The 16,096-nt window shown below is 32.3% G+C and overlaps 2 protein-coding genes across 23 annotated transcripts; both read left to right on the forward strand.

Annotated features, from left to right (window-relative positions):
• Positions 1 to 557: 557 nt before the first annotated feature.
• LOC140860727 (purple acid phosphatase 2-like) lies at positions 558 to 3,819 on the forward strand. Its single transcript, XM_073263733.1, has 8 exons — positions 558 to 831; positions 1,472 to 1,672; positions 1,765 to 1,876; positions 2,252 to 2,481; positions 2,617 to 2,755; positions 2,838 to 3,058; positions 3,221 to 3,342; positions 3,431 to 3,819. The coding sequence occupies exons 1-8, from the start codon at positions 649 to 651 to the stop codon at positions 3,624 to 3,626; spliced, it is 1,404 nt and encodes a 467-aa protein (XP_073119834.1). The 5' UTR covers positions 558 to 648; the 3' UTR covers positions 3,627 to 3,819.
• Positions 3,820 to 5,425: 1,606 nt separating this feature from the next.
• Positions 5,426 to 14,198, forward strand: LOC140863280 (uncharacterized). Of its 22 annotated transcripts, XR_012143908.1 has the most exons (10): positions 5,430 to 5,624; positions 6,221 to 6,292; positions 6,510 to 6,581; positions 11,321 to 11,810; positions 11,886 to 11,958; positions 12,272 to 12,386; positions 13,116 to 13,210; positions 13,285 to 13,339; positions 13,462 to 13,503; positions 13,575 to 13,867. XR_012143908.1 is itself a non-coding variant. In XM_073266594.1 (7 exons), exon 3 carries the CDS (start codon positions 10,163 to 10,165, stop codon positions 11,231 to 11,233), a length of 1,071 nt encoding a protein of 356 aa, XP_073122695.1. In that variant the 5' UTR covers positions 5,426 to 5,624; positions 6,221 to 6,292; positions 6,510 to 10,162; the 3' UTR covers positions 11,234 to 11,238; positions 11,321 to 12,386; positions 13,116 to 13,210; positions 13,285 to 13,339; positions 13,462 to 13,503. The 22 variants fall into 22 exon arrangements, 1 of the variants encoding a protein (XP_073122695.1); XR_012143890.1 differs by adding an exon at positions 11,216 to 11,238 and having other exon boundaries at positions 5,431 to 5,624; positions 11,321 to 12,386; XR_012143892.1 differs by adding an exon at positions 11,216 to 11,238 and having other exon boundaries at positions 5,431 to 5,624; positions 11,402 to 12,386.
• The last annotated feature ends 1,898 nt before the right edge of the window (positions 14,199 to 16,096 follow it).

Consider the following 16,096-nt stretch of genomic DNA (forward strand, 5'->3'; position numbering starts at 1 on the left):
GAAAATGAAAGGAAAAACCAAAAAATACATTGGAAATGACAAAAATATTTAATTAATATTATGTAAGATAAATAAGGGCAAATTAAAAAATTCACAATTGGAACTCATATATTTATAATTGAAGAATAATATATATATATATATATATATATATATATATATATATATATATATATATAATCCAACTTCCATTCTAGCTACATATAACATTTTCCATTAATTATAGTGCTTGTTTTATTATTATGCATAAGAAGGTGAAATTGCACATATATTTGATTTACTTCTCACTCAAAAGTTTCAACATTTATTTCCCCTAATAAAAAGGAAAAAATGTTTCAACATTTAATTTGAAAAATAAATTTCCCTTCCCAAAACTCAAAAGACAAAGTCAACATTATTTCAACTTCACTGCATCGAACTAATTTCTGGGCCTTAGAGGAAGTGTAGCCCACGTGCTGAGACTCATTGGCCCGAAGCTGAAACGAATCATGGGATTTTACCAAATATTCGTATCAGGCCACTGAATATTCTCCCCACTTCACAATCATCCTTCAGCTCAGCTCATACTGACAAAGTAATTGAAAATTCCCGCAAGTTCTCACCTTTTTTAAAACCCAGAATTTAAAGATTGGTGTGCAGCGAAAAAAGATGAATTCTCAGTTTATTCACATTAAGTTTGTGTATCCACTAGTTGGTTTGGCTCTTATTATTGCCTTGATCGCTGAAGCTGGGACGACAAGTAGTTATGTGAGAAAGAATGGGCTGAGTGATGATATGCCATTGGACAGCGATGTGTTTCGATTGCCACCTGGTTACAATGCTCCCCAACAAGTAATTTTCTGTTCTTGAAGTTTATATTTTCATCTCTTTTGCTTCAATCCGCGAAAGAAACTGTTGTTTATTTGTTCATTTTTGGGTTGACCATTTTACCTTTCATTGTTACTCGAGCATCGTTAGCTTCTTTCTTGGTGGCGGGCGGAGCCACATATAGCGGCACCCGGTCTGTAGCCCGGGTGACCCGAATTTTTTTTACAATTTTATATATATTACAGTCCGGGTGACCCGAAATTTTCTTACAATTTTATATATATTGATTTTGGAAAAATTTTAGATTAATTTGATAATAGCCAGGTGGTTTGATTCAAAAGTTTAAACAATTTCAGAGTTTAAAATTTTAGCCCGAGTAGTTTAGGATTTCTGGCTCCGCCAGTTGGTGCTTAGATTTATCGAAATCTAATGTTAAGTTCGAAAGCATTTAGTTTCTTGGTGCTTATCTTCTTCTTGCCATCGCTTTGTAATGAAGCTTATCATTTGTTTTCGAATTGTGAATGTCACAAGAAGTGAAGAACAATTTCACTTGCTTAACGAAATCACTCGATCCAAACACATCCTTAAAGAAACGAATTTGGGTCGATAATCCTCGTGGGGTATCTTCTGTTCTTGGTAATTATAGTTAGTTCGGTTTTTGAAGGTTCACATAACGCAAGGGGACCATAGAGGCAGGGCTGTAATTGTCTCTTGGATCACACCGGATGAGCCTGGTTCAAATCAGGTGATCTACTGGGATGAATCCAATCTGATCAAAAGATCTGCAGAAGCCATTGTTGTTAAGTACAATTTCTACAATTATACCTCTGGTTACATTCATCATGCCTCTATCGAGAAATTGAAGGTGGTTTTTACTATACGGGCTCGATTCACTTTGATATATAGTTTTCAATTATTTTATTTTTCAATCAGCAAAACTCTGGTTTGAAATTGCAGTATGGTACCAAATACTACTACGAGGTTGGACTTGGTGATACGAACCGACAATTTTGGTTCACTACACCTCCTAAACCAGGCCCTGATGTTCCTTATACTTTTGGTCTTATAGGTATGGCTTACACATTCAAAGAATTCTGAATCCTGTCAATATTAAAGCTTGCTCAATGGATAAAAGGGGAAAATGGAAGAGAGAAAGGAGGCTTGATTATGTTTTTATTTAGTCATTGTGGTAGATTTAATCCTTCAAGTTTCATTTGCCTGGTTTTTTTACATACCCCACCCCCATGTCTCTACCACCCGAGCTATTTGGTTGGCCGCAAAATAAGAATTTTGTATTTCTTGATTCTTGATGAGCGGATAATGGGTATCACATGTGAATATTTGATATTGTGTAATGAGTGATAAGAAATATGAAAATAAATGCCAATATGAAGCATAAAGTTCACTTCTGTTGTGAGTCCACTCTGTTTAGCATTTTGAGCAGGTGATCTTGGTCAGACACATGATTCCAATCGAACTCTAACTCATTATGAGCTCAACCCCATGAAAGGCCAGACTCTACTGTTTGTTGGAGACCTGTCCTATGCTGATAGCTATCCATTTCATGATAACACGAGGTGGGATACATGGGGACGATTCATAGAGAGAAATGCCGCGTATCAACCATGGATTTGGACTGCTGGGAATCATGAAATTGATTTTGTTCCTGAACATGTAAGATTTTGTACTTTCTTGGCTAAAAAATCATTAGTTGAACTTGTTGTAGATTATAGTAATGGTGGTTTATGGCGGTTTTCCAGTTGTCTTCAAATATTCCAAATACAATTAAAGCACAACACTTCATTGCAGGGTGAAACAAAACCCTTCAAACCCTACAAACACCGATTTCTCGTACCTTACAGAGCATCAGCAAGTACATCTCCCCTTTGGTACTCAATCAAGAGAGCTTCTGCATACATAATTGTCATGTCTTCCTACTCAGCCTTTGGTATGATTCTCCAGTCCATCCATCATATGCACTCAAATAATGTTTTCGTATAGATTTTCTTATTACTGCATTTGTTTGCAAGGGAAATATACACCTCAATACAAATGGCTCACAAGTGAGCTGCAGAAAGTGAACCGGAAAGTGACGCCATGGCTCATTTTACTCGTGCATTGTCCAATGTATAGCAGCTATGTTCATCACTTTATGGAAGGGGAGACTATGCGAGTTTTGTATGAACCATGGTTTGTGAAGTACAGAGTCGATGTAGTATTTGCTGGTCATGTTCATGCATATGAACGATCTGTGAGTATCTCTTATTTTGCCTGTCTGCTTATGATTTGAACTCAAGAAACCGGAATCAACTACAATAATCCAGTATGACTGAAAACCCGTGATTTACTCGAACACATGAATACCCATGAGATGCTAAAAACTTCAGGAAACCTTGAATTTTACTTGTGACAGGAACGTATATCCAACATTGCATATGACGTTGTTAATGGAGAATGCACTCCAGTAAGCAACGAATCTGCTCCAGTCTATATCACCATTGGAGACGGAGGAAATCAAGAAGGCCTAGTCAAGAAGTACATACAGATACCTTTTCTTCAAATTTCAAAATGCTGTGAGTTTATTAACTCGAAAACTTGAAATTATCGGAATGTTTCATTGTAGGATGACACAGCCACAGCCAAGTTACTCCGCTCATCGTGAAGCCAGCTTTGGTCATGGAATATTCGATATCAAGAACCGCACTCATGCATATTTTGGTTGGCATCGGAATCAAGATGAGTATGCTGTGGAAGCTGACTCTGTATGGCTACTTAACCGGTACTGGAAATCTGCAGAAGCTTCTGTAGCTGTAATATGAAGACAGAGACAGAAGGCATGCATGTTTCATAGGTAATATGGTAGTGTATTTTTGGCTGTGTGATTCTTGAGTGAGCAGTTTTAGTGTACAAAAGCTCTTTACTTCAAAATTTATGGTTTCCATGTGTCTGCAACACACATGGACGTACTTGTAAACGAACTTTATTAAGGTTTTCTGGGTGGAAGCTGTGATGGTTAGTTTATTCAAAACAATAAATATATATATATATATATATAATAAAAAAAGATCACTCAACTGTTGATGTCTGATTAGGCTTTTTAACTTTTGAAAGAACTTTAGAAGTTGAAACCTAAAAATAAAAATTGAAACTTGGAAGTCAAATAGTCAATCAGTCATAATCATTGTTCTAAAAAACGGTGTCTAGGACCGCCTAGGCGATGCTTAGGTTCTAAGAGGTTGCCTACGACCCCGATTTTTAGACAGTTTAAGCTTCTGAGAGTTAATACATTAATTGACCATTTAGGCCGCCTAATCGTCGTCTAGACGCCTCAAAATCCGCTTAAATTAACATATAATATTTTTTTAATTTTAATTTTTTAAAAAAATTATTTGACATATTTTCCATCAATTTGTATCGAATGAAGATGAGAAATATGTCACGTAATTCGAGTTTGAATTCGATAAAAAGAAATTAATGAAGAAATATTGAGATGAACAAAAATAATTAGATATTTAAACTAAAAAACACCAATAATGCAAGTGAATTCGATAAAGAAGAATTATTTGAAAAATATTAAGATGGATCGGACTAGAATAATTAGAAATTTAGGCTAAAAAGAAAAAACCGCCTAGGCCCCCCGCCTAGACGAACATTAGTCATAATATATATTTTCTTTCTGATTTTGTTTCAGGTTTTTAACAAAGTAACCCCTTCTGCTTTTGTTTAAAAAATAGAGAAAATTATAATTTTGGGCATGTATGTTGTCGGTTTATGATTTCGGTACTCTAAGTTTTCATATTTTAATTTTAATCCTGCATGTTCTGATTTTTTGGTAATTTTTTTTATTTTTTTTTATTCGAAAATGCTTACGTGACATAGTACATGTCAGCTTCACGTCAGCTCAGACTAAAATTGTCAAAAAAATAAAAATAGCGGACTAAAACTGAAATCTGAAAATATAGAGAACCAAAATATACAATTTTTCCTAAAAAAAAAATATCACGCTAAAAATAGTGAGAGCTTTTATAATGTAATTTTGATCATCATTATACACCACCGCATACATGTATGCATATATATGCACATATATAGAAGAGATATGTGCGTGTGTGTGTTATGTGTATATAGGGTTTTTTATAAATTTAATTTAAAAAAAAATAATTAATTGCACAAATAATGCATGCACGAAAATATTACAATACTACTTTAAAACGCCGTTGCTATTAGCGGCGTGCGAGGACAAGATAATGGTAATGACAATCATTATACCAACCAAAATTTACAAACGCGAGCATGTGGTCAAAATAAACCACAACAAGGTATAGATTAAAGTTACACACATAATTATATATTACAAAATTATAATAAAACTATCTTAAATATATACATTTTAATGGAAAAAAAAACATTTATCACTTTGAAATTTTGAAATTACAAAATTATTTCAAATGCACTTTAATTAAAAAAAAATTTTATAAAAAAAGTGTAATTGATATCTATCTACATACTATAAAGCGGGAATAATCTAAAACGGGCCAGTTTTCCTCCGGTATCAGGTTAACTAAAGTACACGTGTCATTCTTGTAATCTCACACAACGCACGCGTACAAAGAAAAGTGGTTGAGGGCATCGGTTCCACGTTCTTCAGTCTTCTCTTCTTCTATCTTCTTCCATTTTTGTTATCAATCGGGTGCTTGCCGTCATCTTCTTCTCTGAGTATATCACGTTTTCCTCCGTTTCATTCAGCCTTCGAAACGCCGTACGATTAAAGGGTTTCCTCTCCGTTTCTTTCTCTTTCTTCCTTGTTTTCAAATGCTGTACGTAGATCTGTTCCTTCTGTTTTTACATCCGAGTTTTTGCCTGCTTACAATATCTTCTAATTTTATTTCTGTTCGACTAAGTTGTCTTTTCTGTTCTCGTTTTTCCTTTTGTTCCTTCTCCTTTTCTTACAGTCTCGGGGTTGATCACTCTCTTTAATTTTATATTCTCTGGTTTTTTGTTTTATTTTTTTTATTTATTGATACGCTTAGCCTTTCTAACTGTAAACTGAGATAATATTCAAATTTTATTTCAATCCTTTCTGGCAGCCTCTTGTTGTGGTTAATTTGCATGTTCTTATTTTGATTCTCTGAGAATTACAAGAGTTTCTATGCCTTAATTTCAGAAATGATTCGAAGACAAGAATTTACTTTAGATTCGTATGTCGTAACTGTACTTGCTGTGGTTACATATGCTTGTTTAACTTTGGATTTCAAAGTTTCGGGCCAGTGATAAGTGATAGTATTACTTACTGGAGAACACTAGAAACCCACAACAAAATCGCTGAAGAAATTACTAAGATCTCACTTTTTTATTGCTGATTCGATGAAGGCCTAAACATTTTTTTTTTTTGCTTTGCTATTGATTGGATCAGATATTTCCATCTTGAATCAACTTTGAGAAGATTTTTCTGTCGAGAGAACCAAAAAAAAAACAGGTGTTATAGGTACACTACGAAAACCATCTTAAACTGAGATATATCTCAATATCTATCAATGCAGTTAAGATCATCTAACGTCTTATTTTAATTTTCGTTAACCAAATTCTGTAAATACGTCAGCTTCCATTTTGAAAGGATTGGTACAATTAAAAACTTAAATTAACCTCATTCACTGTTTATATTATTGTTTTTTGGTACAAATAATTGGATTTCGTTGTAACAGGTTATACATGCTACACTTACTAAAGGTCAACAAATAAATAATCTTCAGTTATTCGACTCTGCTGTCTTACAGGTTTGTTTTTGGACTACAATTTTATTACAAAAACCTTTTTCTCCATATGCATGATCTATTCCTCAGCTCCCTGCTCAACTTTATTAAGTATTAATCTATAATTTTCAAACATTGTGCTGTTCTGTAACCTCTAAGAACATTAAACTGACTAATGTTTAGGTTATACTATTCTACCCCGTAGCTTTTTTCTCACCTTAAATAAGTAGTCTACTAAATCTAAGAGTGTTATTTTCAGTTGTTTTCACCAAAATCAAACTTGCGTATATTTAGTATTTAATAATTGAATATATTTACTTTTTTAGTTTTAGAATTGAAACTGATAATAATGTCACAAAGTGAAGGACATGTCTTAGATGTTAATAAGCAAATTAAATCTCACAAAAGGAAATATTGTTGCTTAGAAAACCGTAGAGTAGCAAAAAATACTAGAAGAAGGGAACAAAGGCAAAAGACAAATACAAACAATGAAAATCTCGAGAATGACCCATTAAGCTACATAGTCAGCAGCCCCGATTTACTGCCTAATGTTCCAAACTGTAACTTTTGTGATGCAAAACGCATTTACCAAGAACCACCAATGTTTTGTTGTTCATTAGGAGAAATAAATCTTTTATCCACGGAAATGCCTTCTGAATTAGTTCAGTTGTATGTTGGGAATAGTGAAGATGCTAAAGAATTCCATAATTGTGTTCGTAGTTACAATAACATGTTCGCATTCACATCAATGGGTGTACATTGTGACAAATCCTTAGCTACAAGAAATGCTGGAATTTATACATTTCGTGTTCAAGGCCAAGTTTACCATTTCATAGATCAATTGATACCATCAAATAACGAAAAACCTAAAAATCTTCAACTGTATTTTTTCGATACTGAACATGAGATCTTCAATCGGATGTGCATTAGTTCAAAATTCAAGGAAACTCTTGTACATAAAATAACCAATATTTTAACAATAAATTCATATGCAAACTTCTTTCGAAATCTCAATAGTATTGAAAACTTAAGTGACTATAAAATTGCTTTACAAGCTGATCCTATGATTGATCAGCGCATTTTTAACAAGCCAACAGTACCTCAAATTGCTGGAATATGGCTAGAATCTAATGAAGACGAGCAATATACAACACAACACATGCAAGTATATCCAAAAGATAGCCACCCTCAAATTATTAAACATTATTATTCTTGTTATGATCCTATGCAATATCCTCTTACATTTCCTAATGGAGAACCTGGTTGGCATCGACAAATTGAAAAATTAAATCAAAGACAAAAAAGAATGACTCCTAAACCAAAATGTGGTGGTCAAACTATCTACGACATCCAAAATTCCACAAATTCAGATTTCTTCTTACAGACCCAAAACCAAGAAAACTTCAAGAAAAAAAACCAAAGGTCAATGGTTTCATGTCGTGAATATTATTGTTATAAACTACAAATAAGAGATAATGACAAATCTTTCTTATTGCATATTGGTAGACTTTTGCAGCAATATATAGTAGATATGTATATAAAAATCGAAACTTCGAGGTTAGAATTTTTCAAAACTAATGACATGCAAAATCGTTTACGAAATGAAGTATACCATGGATTAATAGATAGTATTACACAAGGGTGTCAAATGGGTATTGATGGGTATTGATGTTGGATTAATATATGGAGGCTATAACCTTAGTACAACGCTATGGAAAACCTGATATTTTCTTAACAATGACTTCAAATCCTAATTGGTCTGAAATAAAATCTTTGTGTAAACCTTCTGATGAGATACAAAATAGACCTGATTTAATTGCTAGAATATTTCGTGCGAAGCTCGAAATTTTAAAAAATGAATTGTTCAAGAATGACATTTTTGGTCACGTGATTGCTTATACTTACGTAATAGAATTTCAAAAAAGAGGTTTACCACGCTCATTTCTTGCTTATTTTAAACCATGCATGAAAAATGTATAACCCTGAAGCATTTGATAGAATTGTTTGTGCAAAATTACCAAATCAACACACTTAACCGTATTTATTTTCTTTGGTGATTAAATACATGGACCTTGTGGTTTACTTAATCCAACATGTCCTTGTATGAAAAGAGGTATCTGTAAATTTAATTACCCTAAGAAATTCTCAGAAAATACTAAATATGGAACAAACTCATATCCAATATATCGGCGTCGAAACAATAATCATGTTGTTACTATTAGGGGTTCTCAGCTTGACAATCGATGGGTTGTGCCTTATAATAAATATTTATTGGCCTAATTTAATTGTCACATTAATGTGAAAATATGTTCAACTATTCAAACTATAAAATACATATATAAATATATTTACAAAGGACATGATAAGATTTTATATACATTAGTTGCGAGCGATAGAGATTTCGTACTTGATTAAACAAAAAATTTTCAAAGTGCAAGATGGATTTCACCTCCTGAAGCAATTTGGCGAATTTTCAAATTTGATCTCAATAAGATGCATCCATCTTTAATATGTTTAACAATTCACTTAGAAAATGAACAATTAGTAACTTTCCATGCTAATCAATCATTATGCAGAATTGCTAATAACCCTACAGTCAAAAAAACTATGTTAACACATTTTTTTTACATGAACAAATACAATGAATATGCCAAAGAATTGAAAAGTTTATATGTTGAATTTCCTGAACATTTTACTTGGCACAGTGAATCGAAAGAATGGGAACCACGTAAAAAACATGAAGTTATAAGAAGAATTTTTAGCTGCCACCCATCAGATGGCGAAAAGTTTTATCTCAAATTGTTGCTAATGCATGTTAGAAAACCAACTTCCTTTAAAGACTTGAGAACAATCAATGGGAAATCTTTTACTTCATTTAGAGAAGCTGCACAAATGTTAGGTTTAATGGAAAATGATGGTACTTCTGATATGTGCATTCAAGAAGCTACTGCTTATCTGATGCCTGCCGTATTACGTCAAATATTTGCTACTGTCCTTGTTCATTGTAATCCAAAAAATCCAAAGCAACTATGGTTAAAATATGAATCTTTCTTATCACAAGATTTTGAGCAAGACACAACTCTTAATCCTTATGTAATTAAAGGTAAAGTTTTAAATACTATCGCTTATTATGTTTATTCAATGGGAAAAAGACTAGAGGATTTCTTTGTGAATGATGATGTAATTATAAGTTCTCATAATAGCTTTACAAAAGAATTACAATCTGAACAAAATGTTATTATACCAGATGAAGATCTTTTGTCCGTTAATCAATTAAATGCAGAACAAAAAATTGCTTACAACAAAATATTATTCCATGTTAATAATAATTTGCCAAATGTATTTTTCATTGATGGCCCTGGAGGTACTGGAAAAACGTTCGTATATAAAGCATTGTTTGCTACAATTCGCTCAACTGGTCATATAGCTCTTGCTACAGCCACTTTTGGGGTAGCGGCATCTTTACTTCCAGAGGACGCACTTCACATTCAAGATTTAAAATTCCTTTAGACGATAATGATCCTAAACCTTGTAGCATCAGTAAACAAAGCAGTTTATCTCATCTAATAAAGCTTGCAAAATTAATTATTTGGGATGCAGCAACAATGGCTAAACGTAGTACTATTGAAAAATTGGACGATATGTTGAGAGATATAATGAATTCAAACATAATATTTGGTGGTAAAATTATTGTATTTGGTGGAGATTTTTGTCAAACATTACCAGTAATTTTCAAAGGTACCAAAGATGATATTATAGACTCTTCGATTGTCATGTCACCTTTATGGAACCAATTTGATAAAATAAATCTTAAGCAAAATATGCGGGCATTACTTGATCATAATTTTACGAATTACTTACTTAAAATCGGTGATGGAATCGAAGACACTAATGAGATTGACAAAATTCAAATACCTTCTATAGCAAATATTCCATTTACAGATGATATAACATCCTTAAATACATTAGTAGACATGGTATTCCCAAATATTGACAATTACAATTTGGATTTCTCTTTATTTGTTAATAGAGCCATACTTACCACAAAAAATGAGTTCGTTCACGAAATGAATGATGTCTTAATTAGTCGATTTCCTGGAGAAGAGACCACATATTTTAGTTGCGATGAAAACAGAAGTATTTGTTTTATACCAGATCAAGAAGAATTGTTTCACTCTTTAACTCCTCAAGAACTACCTCCTCATAAACTAACTTTGAAAATAAATGCACCTATAATATTGCTAAGAAATATTAATCCAACTGAAAGACTTTGTAATGGTACACGTCTACTTTGCAAAGGTTTTAATGAGAATATTATTTATGCTGAAATTTCAATGGGTGTCCATGCTGGAAAACCTTTTTTTATTCCTGGTATAACATTAGAATCTCCACATGATAATTTCTCATGGATTCCATTCAAAAGAAAGCAATTTTCAGTACGATTATGTTTTGCAATGACAATTAATAAAGCACAAGGTCAAACTTTAGATTTTGTTGGTGTATATTTGAAAGAACCTGTCTTCTCACGTGACCAACTTTATGTTGCACTGTCAAGAGCGAAAAGTATAAATCAATTGAAAGTACTTATTAGACCATCAACTCCATTAATCCAAAGTACTAACTATACAAAAAATGTCGTGTACCATGATGTTCTAAAGGCTGCAAGAACTCAATAATATTGGTAAGTCTTTATCGGTTGCCAAAGTTTATTCTCCAAATTTTCAGTATAACTAAAGTTATTCCTTTCTTCTCTTCTTATTAAGGTAAATGGAAGACAAATTCAAAACTCTTCAAATCTAAAACCAGATATGAAAAACTGGTTTGTTGACGTATTATTTGCGCAGAAGACTCCAATTCAAATCACAAAATGGGGAAGGTAACAGAAAATAGTTTTTGTTGATAAAGAGGTATTATTTGCGCAGAAGACTCCAATTCAAATCACAAAATGGGGAAGGTAACAGAAAATAGTTTTTGTTGATAAAGAGGTAAGATCCATTCAATTCAATCAATAAAATTATTTATATCTCACTCTTTTTCTCTTCTACTCTTAGTAATTAAAATATACTATTTTTGATTATTTTACTTCTAATCTTTTTTTCCTCTCCAGATTTACTTTGTGCTCTTAAACATGAGTTACCACCACAATTTGTTGAAAAAACTGAAAGAAACTTGCAAAATTTCGTGGTTGTATGCCTATTTTGAATTCTGATCTGAATGAAGTTTTTTTATTTTGGGGATCAAAATGTGGGTTAGGTATGTATTACAAAAATGAATACCTTTGCGTACGTGCAAATTAAGATGTTCAACTAACCATTATTCCAAATATAGGTATTAAGATCAGGCCAATCTCAAAACAGAAGGAAAACAACGGTCTTCATGTAACATTTGTTTGACCACATAGGTGTTCTTTCTCATGGGTTTTGTGTCCTGCTGCACTTGCAACATATCCTTCTTTATTGTCATCAAATATCTAAATTGGTATTTTTTTTAACTAATGATAAATTTTTATTTACTAAAATTTTTAAAATTTATCGAATTACAAATGTATCATCATTTTCGTCCGTTTTTTAAAATCTTCCATTTCCATGAAGAGATTTTACTTAAATCTGATTTACTTACTTTTTATATTTCGCATAATTTATCTTTGACTACCAATAACTCTCTACTTTGCTTTTAATCATATATATGTTTCTTGTTATGTTTCTGTATATCAGTTTTGTCAGAGGAGTAAAACCAGAACATTACACAAGTTGTGATATTGATGATTTTTTCTTCTTCAGATTGAAATTGAATTATGTCAAGGAATTGTTGTTGCATCGTCGATATTTGGTACGGGCCAATCTAAATATTGATTCCCTCTGCTCTTAAATTATCTTTTATTGATGTAAGAAATACATCTTTATCAGGGAACTTTGATATAATACATCGGCCAAAGAATAGGAGCAATTATTCTAAAAATCAATCTGCTTCCATATGTTTGTAGAGAAGAAATATAAGTTTTTCTCAAAAAATCGAGAGAGCTCTTAGCAAAACAATAAGAAAGTTGGGCAAAGGAGAATTAATGTTGTTTAAAAATTACCATACTTGGATCCAAAATGAAACAGAAAGGTAAATGCTCCGAAAGCAAGCTCGTTTGATTTGAGTAGACGAGGCATTTGTCATAAGAAAATTTTCTACCCAAAATAATTTATGAACTCGGACTTTAATCTTTGAAATGAAAAGAATCAATACAATTAAACAAACCAAATGATCAACAATAAGCTAAAAATTATGACTTGTGGAGGCTATTGGTTTTTGCGTGGATATCTTCGTCATTCATTTGACTCGCTTTTTTGTATTTTGTTTTTCATTAGGCTTTTTATGGAAAAGCAGTATGGCCGAGTTTGTGCGCATATTAAGCACCAGTAAAACAGTGATTTTTTTAGTCATGATCGAGAATCTTAAAAATGAACATGCAATATGTAACATATCATAATATTATTCCAATTTTAGAAACCGAAGTTTTCAATCTGGTTTTTTTATTTCTTTTATTAATTATTTCTTTGATCAACTTTGCAGATTATATGTTTAGCAATGAACATGTCAACTACCTTATCAATCATCCATTTGACTTCCGAGATAAGCAGCTATTATCTTATTACATATTTTTTAAGGTTTGCTTCATAATTCATTTTTGGCTTTTTCTTTTGGTATCAGTTATTTAATTCAATACGTTGTAATTTCACAGGGCAAGCGGAAAGTTGAATAAGGACACCATTTTTCTTCTTGTCAACATGAATTATGTAAGTTCAGTTAACCTAACCTATCACCATCATTGGAATCTCTTTTTTTTATCCTGTAAGTAGATTTATATCAAGGGCTCCTCATGAGGTTTATTTCTTGAACTTGATCAAATTTTTTACAGATGAATGCAGCAATTTGAATCATTTGTTTCAGATGCTTCTAAGTAAGTTGTGAAATGTTGTTTCTTCATATCCAGATTTTTATTTCATTATTAAAAGCAATGTATATTTTCAGAAATATAAAAATCTGGACCAAGAATCAAGATCTTCTTATTCTTCCTGTAGTTCATGAGATTGAAGACAATCTCTATTAGTTCAGTGAGGTTGTCTCTGCTCAGATTCTGGCGTTGACAGGTTAATAATGAACATCATGTTGTAGTTATTGATATTTCCATTGGTTCTTCCTTTGTTGAGGACTGAAATTATCGATGTATGCATGTGTTGTTTCTCATTTGTTATTCTCTTTTCCTCAATAGTCATGTTATCAGATTTCGACCTTTTTTTTAATTGTTAAGGTGCTTATTATTATTTCCTGAATGTAATTCAGGAGACGAGAACTGGTGCTCACTTTTTATTTACTTATTTTGCACATACGGCTCACGGTTGGGAATTGGGATTCAATAAATGCCTATCCATTTGTTTATGAAACTATAGGCATGAAAAGGGCTTTGCACTGTATAATCAACTAAATCGGCACCTCTCCCGAACGATAAAATGTCTCAGCTGTTGTTTGTGAGGAGCAAGTCTTCCATCATATGGCGAAAAGTTTTATCTCAAATTGTTGCTAATGCATGTTAGAAACCAACTTCCTTTAAAGACTTGAGAATAATCAATGGGAAATCTTTTACTTCATTTAGAGAAGCTGCACAAATGTTAGGTTTAATGAAAAATGATGGTACTTTTGATATGTGCATTCAAGAAGCTACTGCTTACCTGATGCCTGCCGCATTACGTCAATTATTTGCTACTGTCCTTGTTCATTCTTATCACAAGATTTTGAGTAAGACAACTCTTAATCCTTATGTAATTAAAGGTAAAGTTTTAAATACCATCGCTTATTATGTTTATTCAATGGGAAAAAGACTAGAGGATTTCTTTGTGAATGATGATGTAATTATAAGTTCTCATAATAGCTTTACAAAAGAATTACAATCTGAACAAAATGTTATTATACCAGATGAAGATCTTTTGGCCGTCAATCAATTAAATGCAGAACAAAAAATTGCTTACAACAAAATATTATTCCATGTTAATAATAATTTGCCAAATGTATTTTTCATTGATGGCCCTGAAAGTACTGGAAAAACGTTCATATATAAAGCATTGCTTGCTACAATTCGATCAACTGGTCATATAGCTCTTGCTATAGCCACTTCTGGGGTAGCGACATCTTTACTTCCAGGAGAACGCACTTCACATTCAAGATTTAAATTTCCTTTAGACGATAATGATCCTAAACCTTGTAGCATCAGTAAACAAAGCAGTTTATCTCATCTAATAAAGCTTGCAAAATTAATTATTTGGGATGAAGCAACAATGGCTAAACGTAGTACTATTGAAAAATTGGACGATATGTTGAGAGATATAATGAATTCAAACATAATATTTGGTGGAGATTTTCGTCAAACATTAAGAGTAATTTTCAAAGGTACCAAAGATGATATTATAGACTATTCGATTGTCATGTCACCTTTATGGAACCAATTTGATAAAATAAATCTTAAGCAAAATATGCGGGCATTACTTGATCATAATTTTACGAATTACTTGCTTAAAATCGGTGATGGAATCGAAGACACTAATGAGATTGACAAAATTCAAATACCTTCTACAGCAAATATTCCATTTACAGATGATATAACATCCTTAAATACATTAGTAGACATGGTATTCCCAAATATTGACAATTACAATTTGGATTTCTCTTTATTTGTTAATAGAGCCATACTTACCACAAAAAATGAGTTCGTTCACGAAATCAATGATGTCTTAATTAGTCGATTTCCTGGAGAAGAGACCACATTTTAGTTGCGATGAAAATAGAAGTACTTGTTTTATACCAGATCAAGAAGAATTGTTTCACTCTTTAACTCCTCAAGAACTACCTCCTCATAAACTAATTTTGAAAATAAATGCACCTATAATATTGCTAAGAAATATTAATCCAACCGAATGACTTTGTAATGGTACACGTCTACTTTGCAAAGGTTTTAATGAGAATATTATTTATGCTGAAAGGTGTCCATGCTGGAAAACCTTTTTTTATTCCTCGTATAACATTAAAATCTCCACATGATAATTTCTCATCGATTCCATTCAAAAGAAAGCAATTTCCAGTACGATTATGTTTTGCAATGACAATTAATAAAGCACAAGGTCAAACTTTAGATTTTGTTGGTGTATATTTGAAAGAACCTGTCTTTTCACATGGCCAACTTTATGTTGCACTGTCAAGAGCGAAAAGTATAAATCAATTGAAAGTACTTATTAGACCATCAACTCCATTAATCCAAAGTACTAACTATACAAAAAATGTCGTGTACCATGATGTTCTAAAGGCTGCAAGAACTCAATAATATTGGTAAGTCTTTATCGGTTGCCAAAGTTTATTCTCCAAATTTTCAGTATAACTAAAGTTATTCCTTTCTTCTCTTCTTATTAAGGTAAATGGAAGACAAATTCAAAACTCTTCAAAATCTAAAACCAGATATGAAAAACTGGTTTGTTGACGTATTATTTGCGCAGAAGACTCCAATT

Source organism: Henckelia pumila, chromosome 4 (genome assembly GCF_033568475.1).
Source record: "Henckelia pumila isolate YLH828 chromosome 4, ASM3356847v2, whole genome shotgun sequence".
NCBI lineage: Eukaryota > Viridiplantae > Streptophyta > Magnoliopsida > Lamiales > Gesneriaceae > Henckelia > Henckelia pumila.

Bases quoted from the DNA above. Each gene is read 5' to 3' on its own strand.
- LOC140860727 (XM_073263733.1), top strand. From the start codon at position 649: ATGAATTCTCAGTTTATTCACATTAAGTTTGTGTATCCACTAGTTGGT. The intron at 2,756-2,837 runs GTATGATTCTCC...TTTGTTTGCAAG, and splicing joins GTCTTCCTACTCAGCCTTTG to GGAAATATACACCTCAATAC. The intron at 3,343-3,430 runs GTACATACAGAT...GTTTCATTGTAG, and splicing joins CAAGAAGGCCTAGTCAAGAA to GATGACACAGCCACAGCCAA.
- LOC140863280 (XM_073266594.1), top strand. From the start codon at position 10,163: ATGGCTAAACGTAGTACTATTGAAAAATTGGACGATATGTTGAGAGAT.